This window comes from Lycorma delicatula, chromosome 4 (assembly GCF_047948215.1).
Source record: "Lycorma delicatula isolate Av1 chromosome 4, ASM4794821v1, whole genome shotgun sequence".
In the NCBI taxonomy this organism is placed as follows: domain Eukaryota; kingdom Metazoa; phylum Arthropoda; class Insecta; order Hemiptera; family Fulgoridae; genus Lycorma; species Lycorma delicatula.
This window is the reverse complement of record NC_134458.1, coordinates 41,536,567-41,550,700: the sequence shown is the minus strand read 5'-3', so window position 1 is coordinate 41,550,700 and position 14,134 is coordinate 41,536,567. Positions and strand designations below refer to the sequence as shown.

Below are 14,134 nucleotides of genomic sequence, written 5' to 3'. Positions count from 1 at the left end.
AAAATATTAACAATGATCATTCTTAAAACAGTAGAAGCCAAGATTTTACACTTACTGAAGACCAGTTTGATTATAGGAATAGTGCGGGTGTAAGACACAAGTTTTTGAAAGGGTCAAATGGAGTCTTTTGTTAAAAAAGAGTTACTAGCCCTCCATAGGGTTAAATGGAGTCTTTTGATGTTAAGGGAAATTGGAGTAAAATACAGAGACAGGAGGATTATTAGGAGTCTCTATAAAGAGGAAAGGATCATTGTACAATGTGGAGAGCATAAGCAAGAGGCAAATATTGGACAGGGCATTAGACAAACTTGCTCACTGTCACCTGTACTTTTCAATGGATACATCCAAAGGGCTCTAGATGAGATGTGAGAGGTTGCACACAAGAGATGGTTTTAAGATTCAAGGTGAGAAAGTAGATATGCTTAGATTTGCAGTTTCAGTAGAAGGTGAGAAATAGCTGACTTGACAGAAGTTCTATGAGAAATATATAACACCCTTGTCACTCTTAACATGAAAATTAATTATGGTAAGACAAAAATATTTGTTAGAATAAACAAGATGTGACATATCGTGTAATGTTAAATGAAAGGCAACTAGGAAGTGATATGAATTTTACATACTTTGGTAGCAAAATTACAACTGATGGCCTTAGCAGGATGGGTGCAATAAATAGGATAAACCAAGGAAAAGGAGCTTTGAATATGAAAGGGAAATTGTTCACATCAAATAATATTTACCTGAAATTAGGGAAACAGTTGCTAAAAACTTGCATGTGGTGTGTAATATTATACAGAAGTGAGTCTTGGACACTTGAGAAGATGGAAAGAGGGAGGCTTGAAGCCTTTGAGTTATGGTGCTACCTAAGAATATTGAAGATATTATGGGCAGAGAAAGTAAGCAACCAAAAATCAGAGAACCACAATGCTTGATGGATCACATGAGGAAGAGAAGAAATAACTGGACTGGACATGTGTTTAAGCACTACTACTTGTTACTAAGTATGGAAGGTTCTGTGGAGGGTACAAATAGTAGAGAAGACCTCGGCTGGAATATACTGGTCAAATAATTCTAGATTTTGGTTATCAGTCATATAAACAACTTAAAGGACTAGCACTAGATCAAGAACTCTGGAGAACTGCTGAAAACCTACCTGTGGGTTGCTAACCAAAGATCAATGAAGAGTCTAGTAGAATTTTTGTGACTGAACATTCTTATTATTATTACTGTTCTCTCAATCATAAATTAATTTCTAACAAAGTTATTATCTCTAACTTCTAGTTAGTCAGATTATTACATATTACATGTTTGTATAATACTGTATATTCAAGTATATTGTTTGATTTTATATATTATGTTAATTATAATTTACAGTCTTAAATGATATTGGTTCCTTTTCAGTATCTTTTACAATTAAAAATTTACAGTTTCCTAATTTAACATTTTTTAAAAATTTGTAGGTGGTGCAAATGAGTTTGCTATTGTTTTAATAAATCTTTATTGGGGTCCTACATTCACTAAGTTAATATAAATTTATCTTGTGTTTTGGTGGTTTTATGGCATACTTTTTTTCTTCAATTATTAAAAAGTTAGTTATTTTGCCATTCTGAGGGTCTAACATTTGATTTACAAAACTGATATTTATTTTATGGATTTTAGTAAACCTTACCTTAGTGCATTTGAACCAACTTGATAGCTTACATTTTTATTGAGTAATGATTACAAAATGTTTAATTTTGTGGCAATTCTGAGGTGACCCCGACAGCTGACTGTGGTCATTCGTGTATTTTTGCAATCCTCCGATGATGTGTAATCTGAATTTGAAATCAAAATCCAAGACAAAAAGTCTTCACACGCACACACACACACATATATATATATATTGAATCCAATAACCAACTGTTTGTTCGTTAAATATTTATTTATATTTAAACATAATTTAACTTTTTATATTAACTTCATTTAAATATCCATGTTTTGATAAACAGCACTGCAGTACTTTTACTTCATAACTGAACATAGGCTAGACTACAATTACCTTGATCTAGCCTCTGTGGTTTATTTAATCTTTCCTTTTTCCTATCCTCCCTTTTCTTATCCTTCTTCCTAGGATGTGTAATATGGGAATTGTATCAGCTGCCACCCAGGTTTTTACAGTGGTGATATTAACGGTGAGAATGTTCAGAGACTCTGTTTTCTGTTCAAAACTAGCAGTTAAGTAGCCATATTGGGTAAAGCCAGGCCTCATACTGGATATAAAATGTGGTACACTGGATATCTAAATTAGACAACAGCACACTTTAGAAATATATATAAACACCTACCGTAGCATAGACACTTATCCATAATATATCTGATCACCTTAAGAGGTGGAATCATGTCGCTTTTTCTCACATGTTGCACACCTAACAACTACAATTAAAGATCCAATACAGCAAAATATCCAGCACAAATTAATGGCAACTCACTTACATTCATACATGCTACACAGAACTCAACAAAATTAGGATCATGCTCAATGGCAGGAAAAGTATAATGCTCATTAAAATAAAATTGCCAACATCTTCAAGAAAGAAAGTTACTGTCACTTTGAGAACAAGAAACAAAATATATAGGATCACACAATGATTACTAAAACATACTAATAAACAGCATCCCATGTGGATACAAATTAAACTTTAATACTAAATATTATGTTTAGCAGAATGGATGCATATTCACTCACAGATATAAGGTAAACACAAGCACTACACACAACATTGGAATCAACCTTTGCAAACCACTTGGAAACAACAGGATACAAACGTGTTTTTAATCCCAAACATTTAAATTTTACAAAAAGCTTTTAAAAGCCATATTAAATCAATAAGCTTTTAAGAAACACACTAAATTTGTCAAAAATAACATACTAGAATGTTAATAAATATGATACAAATTAATAATATTTGACTACATACTGCAGGGTTTCCTAAACACTTTAAGATGTATGCAATTAACAATATCATTTATACCACAATTTAAGAAAGAGCAGAAAAATAACTGAAACATATTCTGGAAGCACAATACCTCACAGTTGGATTGTTTCTAATTTCTTTACAACTTCACAAATTATCTGCTCAGAAATGTACATCAAAATGCTTGTTAACTTGATATTGCAGTTTGTTAGGAAATGCTACATTCAATTTATTGAACAAAAGAGTTTAACAAGTAGATTTTCTGAGTGGAAATATAAATTACAATTGGTTTTATCTGATTCAGATTACTAAAACTCATCTTCACTGAAATAAGAGACACCTTTTATCACTAAAGTTTGATGGTCAAATGACAGATCTTATTCTAGTTCAGAAGAGTGTTCCTTGATGTAAGCAAGGAATAAATGATATAACAGCATTTGAATACAAACTTAATACATTTATTATAAAGTTACAAATTCATGAATATATACAGAAAAAAAATTCAACCTGTATTTCAAGTTTAGCACACATCAAATGTGCATGTTGTACTTTATTATTTCTACACTTCAGGTTAAAAAGATCCAGTTTTTAATAAAATTCTGACACAAATAAATAACACCACTTAAGTGGCACTTTTACTTAAAATATTAAGTTACGAGTAACAACAAACATTAATTAAAATAAGTAAATTACAAACACTTACCCCCGATAAGTTATGACCAGTAATTAATGTGCTTTCAGGTGATAAATATTTTCTCTTCCTTTTTACTACTGCCTTTAGATCATGTAAGTAGATTTTTTTTATTGCGTAAAAATTCCCTAAAAATTAATTAACATTAACTTTTTGTTTGTTTATTTTTAAGTACCTGTTCAGTGAAGTTGATAATTTATTTGACATTAAAAGAATTCATTTATGAAGATAAGAAATAAACAGGAAAACTGATCATTCCCAATTGTGCCTCATTACTATCCTTGTCCCTCATTTGTTTGGTAAAACTGTTAAACAAAATGTATAATGATTGTCACTGAAGAAACTGAAATAACAGTTTCAAATAATATGAAACAAAGTGAGTTGGGAATGAAGGGAAATCAGCAACAGGAAAAAAGAAAATTAAAATGTTGTGTGATAAGAAATTCATTCTGCAACCTAAAAGTAATATTGAAAAAGAATATAAATCAAAACAATATAGATAAATTAAAAGTAAATTTAATACTCGTATATTGGTGATGAGATGTGCTGTTGTGAATATATATATATATATATACAGTATATTATAAATTAAATGGTTCAAAAATATTATTTAAATATGATGCCAATGCATTTTTTTATTATCAATAAAAATAATAAGTGAACCATCAAATAATGTATTATGAGATCAGAACTCACCTATTGAAAGGAGACGCCTTTTTATCTTCAGTCTTGATTTTTAAAAGTATTTTTACTGATAGATTTGCAGTAAATACAAGTAAAATAATTTATGCATCTGAACTGAATTAAGAGTAAATAAATTCTTCACATTTGGCTGACCAAGGCTCATTACATGGTCATTTCTAAATGTAATTTATTAAAAGGTATGGTAATTACTTTTATAATTACTTATTTTCTTAAAACTCTATTGTTTGCATGAGGCTAGTTTCATCACAAGCCTGTTATTTTTGTTGTTAGTCAGATATATTCCTAAAACAACATATTAATGGCTAATAATAATCAATTGGAGTGAAAAAATGTTTAAATAATGATACATACACAAAGCAATAATTAACATACAAACTAATATACTGACTGATTACCAATAAAACTACAACATGAACAGACACAATAATAATTCATGTTCTTTCATGAAGGTCACAGAATGTAGGAAGGATAATAAACTTGATAGCGACTTGAACACCATATGACAAGGCCCTGGAAAACAAAGAATTTACACCAGGAAAGAGAGGTCCAAATTATTATAATGTGTTAGCTATATTAGTATTTCAGATGTAAAAAATGATGTTAAAATTTTCCAAAATTTTTACCTAAGAAAACTATGTAGATAATATAGAGGATATATGTTACTATGCACTAGTGCATTCAATAAGGGCTTTCTCTGAACATCATAGCATCTACATTCAAATGTACAATACTGCAGAGTACCATAAGCTACAACATCCCAGATAAATTAGAGACTTAGCTTCTTCATTTAAAATGTAATGAAATATTTTTATCTTTGTTCTGTTCAAAGATGAAGTTATTTTAATTATTATTTAACAGCTAATAATTTTATGAATGGCTCAGATAAAACATGAATTTTGACACCTTTATGTCAAAATGTGTGTCAGTTTAGAAATATAGAGATGTATGGTTTTTCTTTTTTCCTTATTTTTTTGTAATATTGAATTTTAAAATGTTTATCACTTATGTTTTCATATAAATTGCGTAGCACTCACATTTAAAGATATTTATTTATTGTATAATAAAGTAAATATAATAAAATATAAAGAAAAAAAATCAAGACTGAAGGATGAAAAGTGCCTGTCAATTTGTAACTTCTTTCACTTAATACTGGAACTGGAAGTTAATTTATTACGCTGTGTACGTGAGATATATATATATATATATATATATATATATATATATATATATATATATACACAAACACACACATACAGAATTTTTTTATTATAATAAAGTGTTCTAAAAAAGAGGATTTGCTTCTTGTAGTTTATTGTCCATGTAGAACTTTATGGATGTAGAACTAGTCTAATTTTTTTTTTTTTAATTTTATGTTAAATTAATGTTTTATTGTTAATTGTATAAATTTTTGTTTGTCACTTCCAGTGTAATGGGCATCTGTTTTCAAAAAATTAATTCATATGGCTAACCATCAGAGATAGTGTAATGCGGGTGGTAGTGTTACACGTTTTTATAAAGGTCGCACAGTATTGCTGGAATATTTATATTCCAGGCCATTTATCTTGCAAATTAAGTGAAAGAAGTCTTTGAGTAAGACTTGGAAATTTCCAAGTCTTATCATATCGCAACATTCTTCATTCTTATTAAGATACTGCTTTTAAATTTAAAGTTTTCAAACTGAATTCTGTTTCTTTTGCTAGGTCCCAACACTCATGTGCTACAGTTTATGTTAAAGTAAGTACACAATACTCTTTTATCACTTCATATCTCTGGTAAGATCTATTTGGCTTGTTTATTTATATTTCTTTATCTAAGTTTTATGTTGTCTAAGAAAACTGCACCAAGTAGCTGAAATTTTATTTTCTCTATCTTTCCATTTAATGGTATATTCTTAGATCATTCATTCTCTATTTATTACTAACAACTTATCTTTTCCATTGTGAAATCCAATTTTATAAACTTGTTAACCATTTCCTATATATCATTCTCTTATCATCCAAGATAATTAATCATTTGCAAAAATAAACTAATGCCTTCTCATCTTTCTTCTTTGTTTCATCTTTTCCTAGATCCCATACAGAGTAATTATAAAAAGCAGTTGTAGTTGGTGTATACAATTTTTTATATCAACGTAACTCTGAATTTGCACAATTTTTGCATGTCTCGTACACTGCTTGACTATTTTGACAACTTCTTCAACACATCTCTTCCTCATCTCCTTTCGTACTTTTCTATGTATGCTGTCACTATACAGAGGAATATCTTGACCAGCTTTTTAGCTTGCTCTCATTTATTCTTGGGACACCTGCCTTAATGAAAAAAATAGCATCAACTACAAATCTTCAACATCTGAATCACATTTGTTTTTTTCCAGTTTCTTTTCTACTTTTCCCCTAAACTTTTTCTCTAATATTCACTCATATAACAGTACTTTATTAGGTAGTAATCCTTAATAATTTTTACAGTTCATTCTCTCTTTTGAAATATTGGTACAATACCTTTCATTATCATATTCTGCAACAATTTTTTATGTCATAGACTTCTAAAAAGCCTACAAAATTTCTGCTTTCTTCTGCTGCTATGATGAAAACCTTGAAATTTTGCTAAACTGTAAACTACCAATCCACTCAGTTTATACAATTATAATACTTTCTTTTTCAAATACATGCGGCCCTAATATATCTTTTATTCCATTCCTTTTTTCCCCAACTCGTGCACTTAAGTCATCAATTGTAGTTATATGCTTCTTCTCTACAATAATCTCAATCACCAGAAATCTGCCAATTTTCTTTTCCTTATTTTCTGTTTGTGGTGCACTTTGATATCTTTACCAACAATAAATTAACCCTTACAATTCTGTCATCAATCTCTTCAAATACTATCTCCTTTCAATAAAGCCTATGCCACAATCTCTGCAATTTTCAATTAAAGACTCTATAATAAAATAATTATTATAAAAATACTACTTCATGAAATATTAAAACAATTTTTATTATAAATAACCTAAAAAACTCCATCTTAATTTAACAGTGGAATTGATTATTTTAAATGGTTTTTTGTATTGAAAGGTCAAGTGTGTAAATAAAACAGAGCCACATATTAATCACTCATTGCTAACTACCATTTAACAATTATAATTTACATTCTTTTAATCTCACTAGTTAATAATGCTTAGCCTATTTGCTATTTTGTGTGATTAAAATAATATACTTAATATCTTTCATAAAACTAAAAACTGACAAAAAATTCTTAAAATTACAATCTTGAAAAATTAAAAACACTAACCTGAATATCAACTACCCAGTCTCTATTTTTTCTACAGCATCAAAAATATGAAAATGTTGGATTAAATATAAAAAAAAAAAAGATTAAGTAATAAAATTTCAAAATCAGAAATAATAAATAATTAACAAACTAAGACAACACCAAAAGAACTGGTGATGTTATTTTAAGTGAACTCTTATGTTTTTACCTGATGTAAGTTATATTTGTTATTTTCAGAAATATAATTTCATAATTTTAATGCAATTAGAACCTGTGTCTGCACCTAGATTATATTATATGCCACTACTAACTGTAATAATATATTAAAATTGTATCTTGATCAGTCCCTACACTTTTCCAGGCAGAAACAAGTGAATTGAATGACATTGTGCAGACCCCTGTAAAGAAATCATATTGAGAAATTATAAGCTAAAAAAAAAAAAAAAATGAAAAAAATTGTAACAATTATAACAGGAAAAAATTAATGATTGCCAAACTATTATTAGAAAGCAATCTTAACGAATTTTCTAGTTTTTTACCATCAGAAACTTGACTGATTTCATACACTACTTCAAATTTATTATCGATTACTTCTAATCTATTTTAATCTAGAATATTGCTTTGCAAATCATTTATGGACAGGTAGATAAATTGAACATTAACAAACAAAACAATCTGAGTTTTAAAAAATGTTCAATTTTGTGAAGTTTTTAAAATACACAGATAAGTTGAAAGAAAAATGTATGCTAAGTCACATCTTAGTGTATTAACAAATTTTGCAGTTTGATAATAAATAAAAAAGTAATGAAAAAAAAAATAGGTAGCAAGAAACTGGAAACATGGGATTTAGTGCTAATTTAAGCAAAAGAAGAATAAATGATTAAATAAGCAACTGAAGAAGTAGACTAGTTAGCAGTAATTTTGATAATAAAAATAACTAAGTTTACAAATGAAATACACCACTTATCTAAATTTTCGTTAACAAAACTTTACTTACTTTGGAGGTAAAACATAATAATCTTACATATTAAATAACTATACTTCAATTTTGTTATATATATATATATATATATATATATATATATATATATATATATCAAAAATACATGCACATAAATTGCTATCATTTGAACATCTGAATCAATGCAATTTACATCTCACAAGCAGGTATAATTCAGTGTCTAGTATACAGATGCTGAATTATAATCACTTATAAAAACGACAATTTTCAAATCTTAAATATTACATACACTTGATTTTTTGTAAATAAGAGATTAAATAATGATCAAATACGATTTCATAAAAATAATTAACATTACAGAAGCTAATATTTAAACCTGTGTGGACACTAGGATCACATCATGGAAAATTAATCTTACAGTGGTGCAAAATTGCACCACTATTGATTTATGTATATTCTTCCATATATACGTATACACACATTAGTCCCTCACTATTTGTGGGTTTGGCATTTGCGGCTACCTCATCCAATCTTCTAGCGAATTTTACTAGTATAAATGCAAATAAATTTAAAAAATTAACATTTAGTACAGTACTTAACAAATGTTTTGTTATTATTGTACTATTTTTATAATTTAAAACAATATTTTCATCCATATTTGGAATGAGGTTTCAGCATAGCAGGATAATCAACTGTTCACTACATAAAGAAAAATGAAGAAAAGAACAAGTGTAATGGTAGGTTCTTCTCAATCAGCTAAGATTAAGATTACATCTGTATGTCATGACACAAACATTGAAAAAACTGAAAAAACCTTGAATTTATGGATCAAAGATCAAATGCAAAAAAGGGTACCTCTCAGTTCACTTCTTATATGAGAAAAAGCATGATGTTTGTACGACCACTTTGTTAAATCTCATAATGAAAGTGAGACCAGTGCATTTACATTTTCTGTTAGTAAAGACTGGTTTCATAATATCAAGAAATGGTTTACCCTACACAATGTTAGCATAACTAGAGAAGCAGCATCAGCTGACCACAAAGAAGCACGTTCATTTCCAGAACAACTTCATGTCATATGAACAAAAGGCTATATTTAGTAGATTAAGTCTTTAAAGTTCTTCTTTTAATTGATAATGCTCCAGGACATCCAGAAGAAGTAAAATGTTTGGATCCTAGTGCCATTTCTGCCACCAAACATGTCAGTTCTGATTCAACCTTTGAATCAAGGAATCATCGCTGCTTTCAAAGCCTATTATCTGCAGTGGATTGTTAAGTGAAACAGACATGGATAATTCATTGACTGTGAGTCAGTGACGGAAAATTACACCACTGCAGATTTCAATGCAAACATTAAGGAGCCAGTTGATGAAATTAAACCATCAGCAATCAATGCATGTGGGCGGAATCTGTGGCCCAACATTGCTAAGAAAAAAATGAAGAAAACAAAACTGATAAAATTGTGAAAAATTATAATAATGTGCAAATAGCACATAAAATTTAAGGTGAAGGTTTCAATGAAACTGACGCTTCATTGGAGCTGTCATTGAAGCAGTTCATCAGGAGCTGATGTACTGTGACAAGGAAGAGCTCACGGAAGAAGAGCTGATAACATAGCCTTTACCTATTCTGGAAGATGAAGAAGTTACAAGTGAATCACTAAACTTAAAATCTGTAAATGAATTTTTTTGTCTAGCCAGACAGCTAATAATGAAGGCTTCTGAAACTGACCCTTTTCTAGAGTGGTCAATAAATTTTAAACGATAGCTTGAAGCAGCATTAGTGCAATACAGTAAATTATGTAAAGAACTAAAAGCAATAAAAAAAAAAAATTGCAAGTTTTTTTTAAAAGAATAAAGTTAACATAGGCCTACATTATGTGGTTGAAACATTCTGTTCTAGTGTTTACGATTTTATACATACTGTATATATGTTTTTCATTGTTCAAAATGACATGACATGAATAAAAATACCATACTGTACAAGTATGTAAGTAAACATATTTTTTATGGCTACACTCATTCGTAAGCATATAGTAGTTATTATTAAATGGTAGTAGTTAGTATGTAGTTTTTTAATAAGCACTGTAGTATACAAAATTGACATTCAGGTTAGTTAAGAATGTAACCCCTTTTTGCCATATAAGTTTGGTTTTGTTACTCACGGTATTAATGTAGAATGGAACCCCATGAATAGCGAGGGATTACTGTGTATATATATATATATATATATTTTTTTTTTTGTTGAAATATTGCTAATGTAATGTGCATCCTTTGCCAACATAGTATAACATGAAGCTGTTCTTTTCATGCCAGTATCTGATAACAGTAGACTGGTTTCATAAAAAAAGAATTAAAGAAAGTAGAGAATTGAAAATATTTTTGAAATATCAGATTGCAGCATGCAATCTGATATTTGAAAATCAGTCTGTCCTTCTGCAGATGTCCTGACAAAACTGAAGGGTGTCAGTTATCATGAAACTAAATACCTCATTTATTTATCTTACAAATGACATGCACATATGCATGTTTTGAACCACTGTCAGAAGCTAATTATTTTAAATAAATGGAAAGTGCTCTTAGGGCATGAATTCAGAACAGAAATTTGTTACACAGGTCATCAACCCTAAAAGTTGTTCATTATCAAAATTGTATTAAAATTCAAGAATAGTTACGGCTTGCCACAAGAGTTCTTGTAAATAAATTGATGTTAAATAGTTCAGGAGATTAAACTGAGTATTCTTTCCGTTTATGTACTTGTTTACTGCCAATCCATGAAGTAACTTAAATGCTTTAAAATAAATCCATCAATAGAGAGCAACACTTCACAGCAGTGTACAACTAATCAGTAAGATATAATATCTCAAAAAGAAATTATCTGATTAAAATTCTAACTAGTAATAATTTCATATTTTTAATAAGCGTTTCTGCCATAAAGGAGTAAGAAAAGGCATAGTAATTTTTTTTTGAAGAAAATTAATTTTTTAATAACCTCTGATGTATAAAATTACCTCTTAAGACATTGTTTTATTAGCAAATATATTTTGGAGAATTTGACACAAATTCCTTCACTTTTGAAAAAACCTATTTGGAACTTACAAAACTTTATGATGCTTTTCCAAAATATTTATTTTTTGATAAATTTCTAAATTCAATTATGGATAGGTTTTAACATTTAATTCTATGGAGGCATATGAAAATAAAAATCATATGCATATAACAAATAAATTATATATATATATATATATATATAAATATACACCATTCATATTCCTAAAAAATTTAAACTTATGAGCATTTTGTATTTCATCAAGAAACTGGAATAAATTGTTTACTTATTAAGATAGTTTTAACAGCAAATGTAGTTTAACTTTGTTTTGTTTATACAGAATATTCATTTCAAGGAGATCTTGATAAATTGAAACTTGGAAAGTATATTGAATTTCTCAATTTTTACAATGAAACAACATGGAATATTATACTTTTTCCAAATACTGTTTTATCCAAAATTGTCATAACAAATTTTATTAATAAATAAAGAAAAAATAACAATGCTCCACGAAGTAAAAATTAGGACAAAAACCACATCCTGGGCAGAGCTGGTACATACATTTATTTTAGTAACAAAAAAAAAAAAATTCAAAGTACTATAAAATAAAAAAATAAACCAAAAGCAAAATCGAATCAGAAGATAGAATTCTTTTGATTCATATGACTCGCAACAAATTTCTCAAAATATCACCATTATTTTAAATAAAAGCATATGTTCTGTAAATATCATTCATGACCTTACTCATTGTATAATGGTGAATTTTTTCAATATTTACATTATTCCAGCTATCATTTTTTTATTGAAGTAAACCAGTTTGGTACAAATTGTCTTTTAAATATCACTGAAGTCAAGGAATGATGAATCTGGGAATTTTCTGGATACATGTAACTCCATTGTGGCAATCTATTTGACTGCGAAGTATTTAAAAATTGTGTTACTTCTGCATATTATGCGCTGCTGGCTGAAAATTTTGATTGTATCTTCATGTTTAAAGGCAACCCTCAATAGACTTCAGCAAAATATATTCTAAGAATTCAAGGTATTGTCATTGTGTTCCCACCGGGAGATTTGTTATTTTTACAAGGTGTGATTGGAAATTTTTAAGACCGGGCTTGTAATTTCAAAATGGCAGTACTTACAGGCTATTGTGATGGATCTTCTTCAAAGTAGACCCCCTTCTGACTGAACACACCAACTCCAGAGGTGTTTCTTTTGGAAGTATTCCTGGAAATTTTCTTTCTTAAGGGTGTTAAGAAACCTCTCTGTATTTGCTTGGATATCTTCAATTGAGTCAAATCAGTTTCCTTTCAGTGAAAATTTCAATTTAGGAAACAGGTAAAAGTTGGCAGGGGCTAAATCAGAGGAGGGGTTGCAGAAGCACAGGAATTTGGGCAAAAAAATCGATTGAGAACACACAATGAGCCAGTATGTTGTCATGGTGGAGGGCCCAATTCTTGTCTTGCCAGAGTGCAGGTCTTTTCTTCTGCATGTATTCGTGCAAATGCTGAAGGACACTTTTAAAGTAATCCTGGTTGACTGTCTGGCTCCTAGGAGCTAATTTGATATGAACAATACCTGTAGAATTGAAGAGAACCAGCAACATTGTCTTCCACTGCGATGATTGTGCCTTTGTTTCTGGGTCACATCAATTAAATCTTAGTAAAGTCATACCAATAAAGTCAAGATGGTTTGTTGCCTGCAATTACCCAATGTAACTAATCTGTGTCAGTTTCGGCCTGATTAGTTTAGTTCTTAGGACACTTCAAGTCACTGTTGTTTCTGCTGGTCTGACAATAATTTTGGAAAGAATTTCGCAGACACTTGGCACATGTCTAATTTCTGTGTAATAATATCAGTTTCATTAATAAATATTGACAAGGAGCTATAGTGCTTGAAGTATCTAAATTTTTACATATGCTATATTTACGGATATAAGCACTTGGTATCTTCAGTTAAAATTGATTAAACCATGTAGAAACTTAAATTTAGTTTGTCATCTCCTTAATTGTAACTCAACGGTCAGGGCGTAATAAATCATAAACTTTTGCAATGTTTTCATTGGTTTTTGAAGTGGAAGGCCGGTCAGACTGGGGGTCATCTTCAACTGATTCATGATTTTTTCATCCATTTTGCAAAATCAATAATCTACCCAGAACTGAAAACACGTCTTCACTCACCAGGATGCCACTCTCTACTGAATAAAGATATCGCAGTGATCTTTTCAGGACGTTTTAAAGGCAAAACAAACAAGCTTTCTCTTCCACAACTGCGGGAAAACCTACCCCCTAATATTGAGCAGTGGTGGCACATGTGTTAAAATTTTCCAATGGTAAATTTTTTAAATACTGTAAAACTGCATAGTTAAAAATGTATTTCCTCAGTAACAGAAAATGTACTTCAGCAGCTTCTACTTACAAAGAAAGATATCCATAAACGTACACCTAATTGAAAGGGTTTTAAAAAAACATAATTGATGATTTGGGTGTTTACATGTTGTTTGATAAAAACAAC

General features: G+C 29.5%; 1 protein-coding gene across 5 annotated transcripts in view; it reads right to left on the bottom strand.

Moving 5' to 3' along the window:
- Nucleotides 1–1,965: 1,965 nt before the first annotated feature.
- The window catches only part of LOC142323313 (protein GUCD1), a 29,108-nt gene continuing 16,939 nt past the window's right edge, over nucleotides 1,966–14,134 (bottom strand). The window contains exons 6-8 of one of the 5 annotated variants that reach the window (XR_012756078.1): nucleotides 7,820–8,009; nucleotides 3,655–3,947; nucleotides 1,966–2,275 (exon numbers count right to left, since the gene is read on the bottom strand). Coding sequence is in view for 1 of the 5 variants with exons in the window: in XM_075362792.1 (XP_075218907.1) it covers nucleotides 7,918–8,009 (92 nt within the window). In the remaining 4 variants the exon portion in view is untranslated. Of the gene's footprint in view, nucleotides 2,276–3,393; nucleotides 3,948–4,338; nucleotides 4,630–5,635; nucleotides 8,010–14,134 lie in introns of those variants that run through there. The other 4 variants (XR_012756080.1, XR_012756077.1, XR_012756079.1 and 1 more) reach the window with 4 other exon arrangements.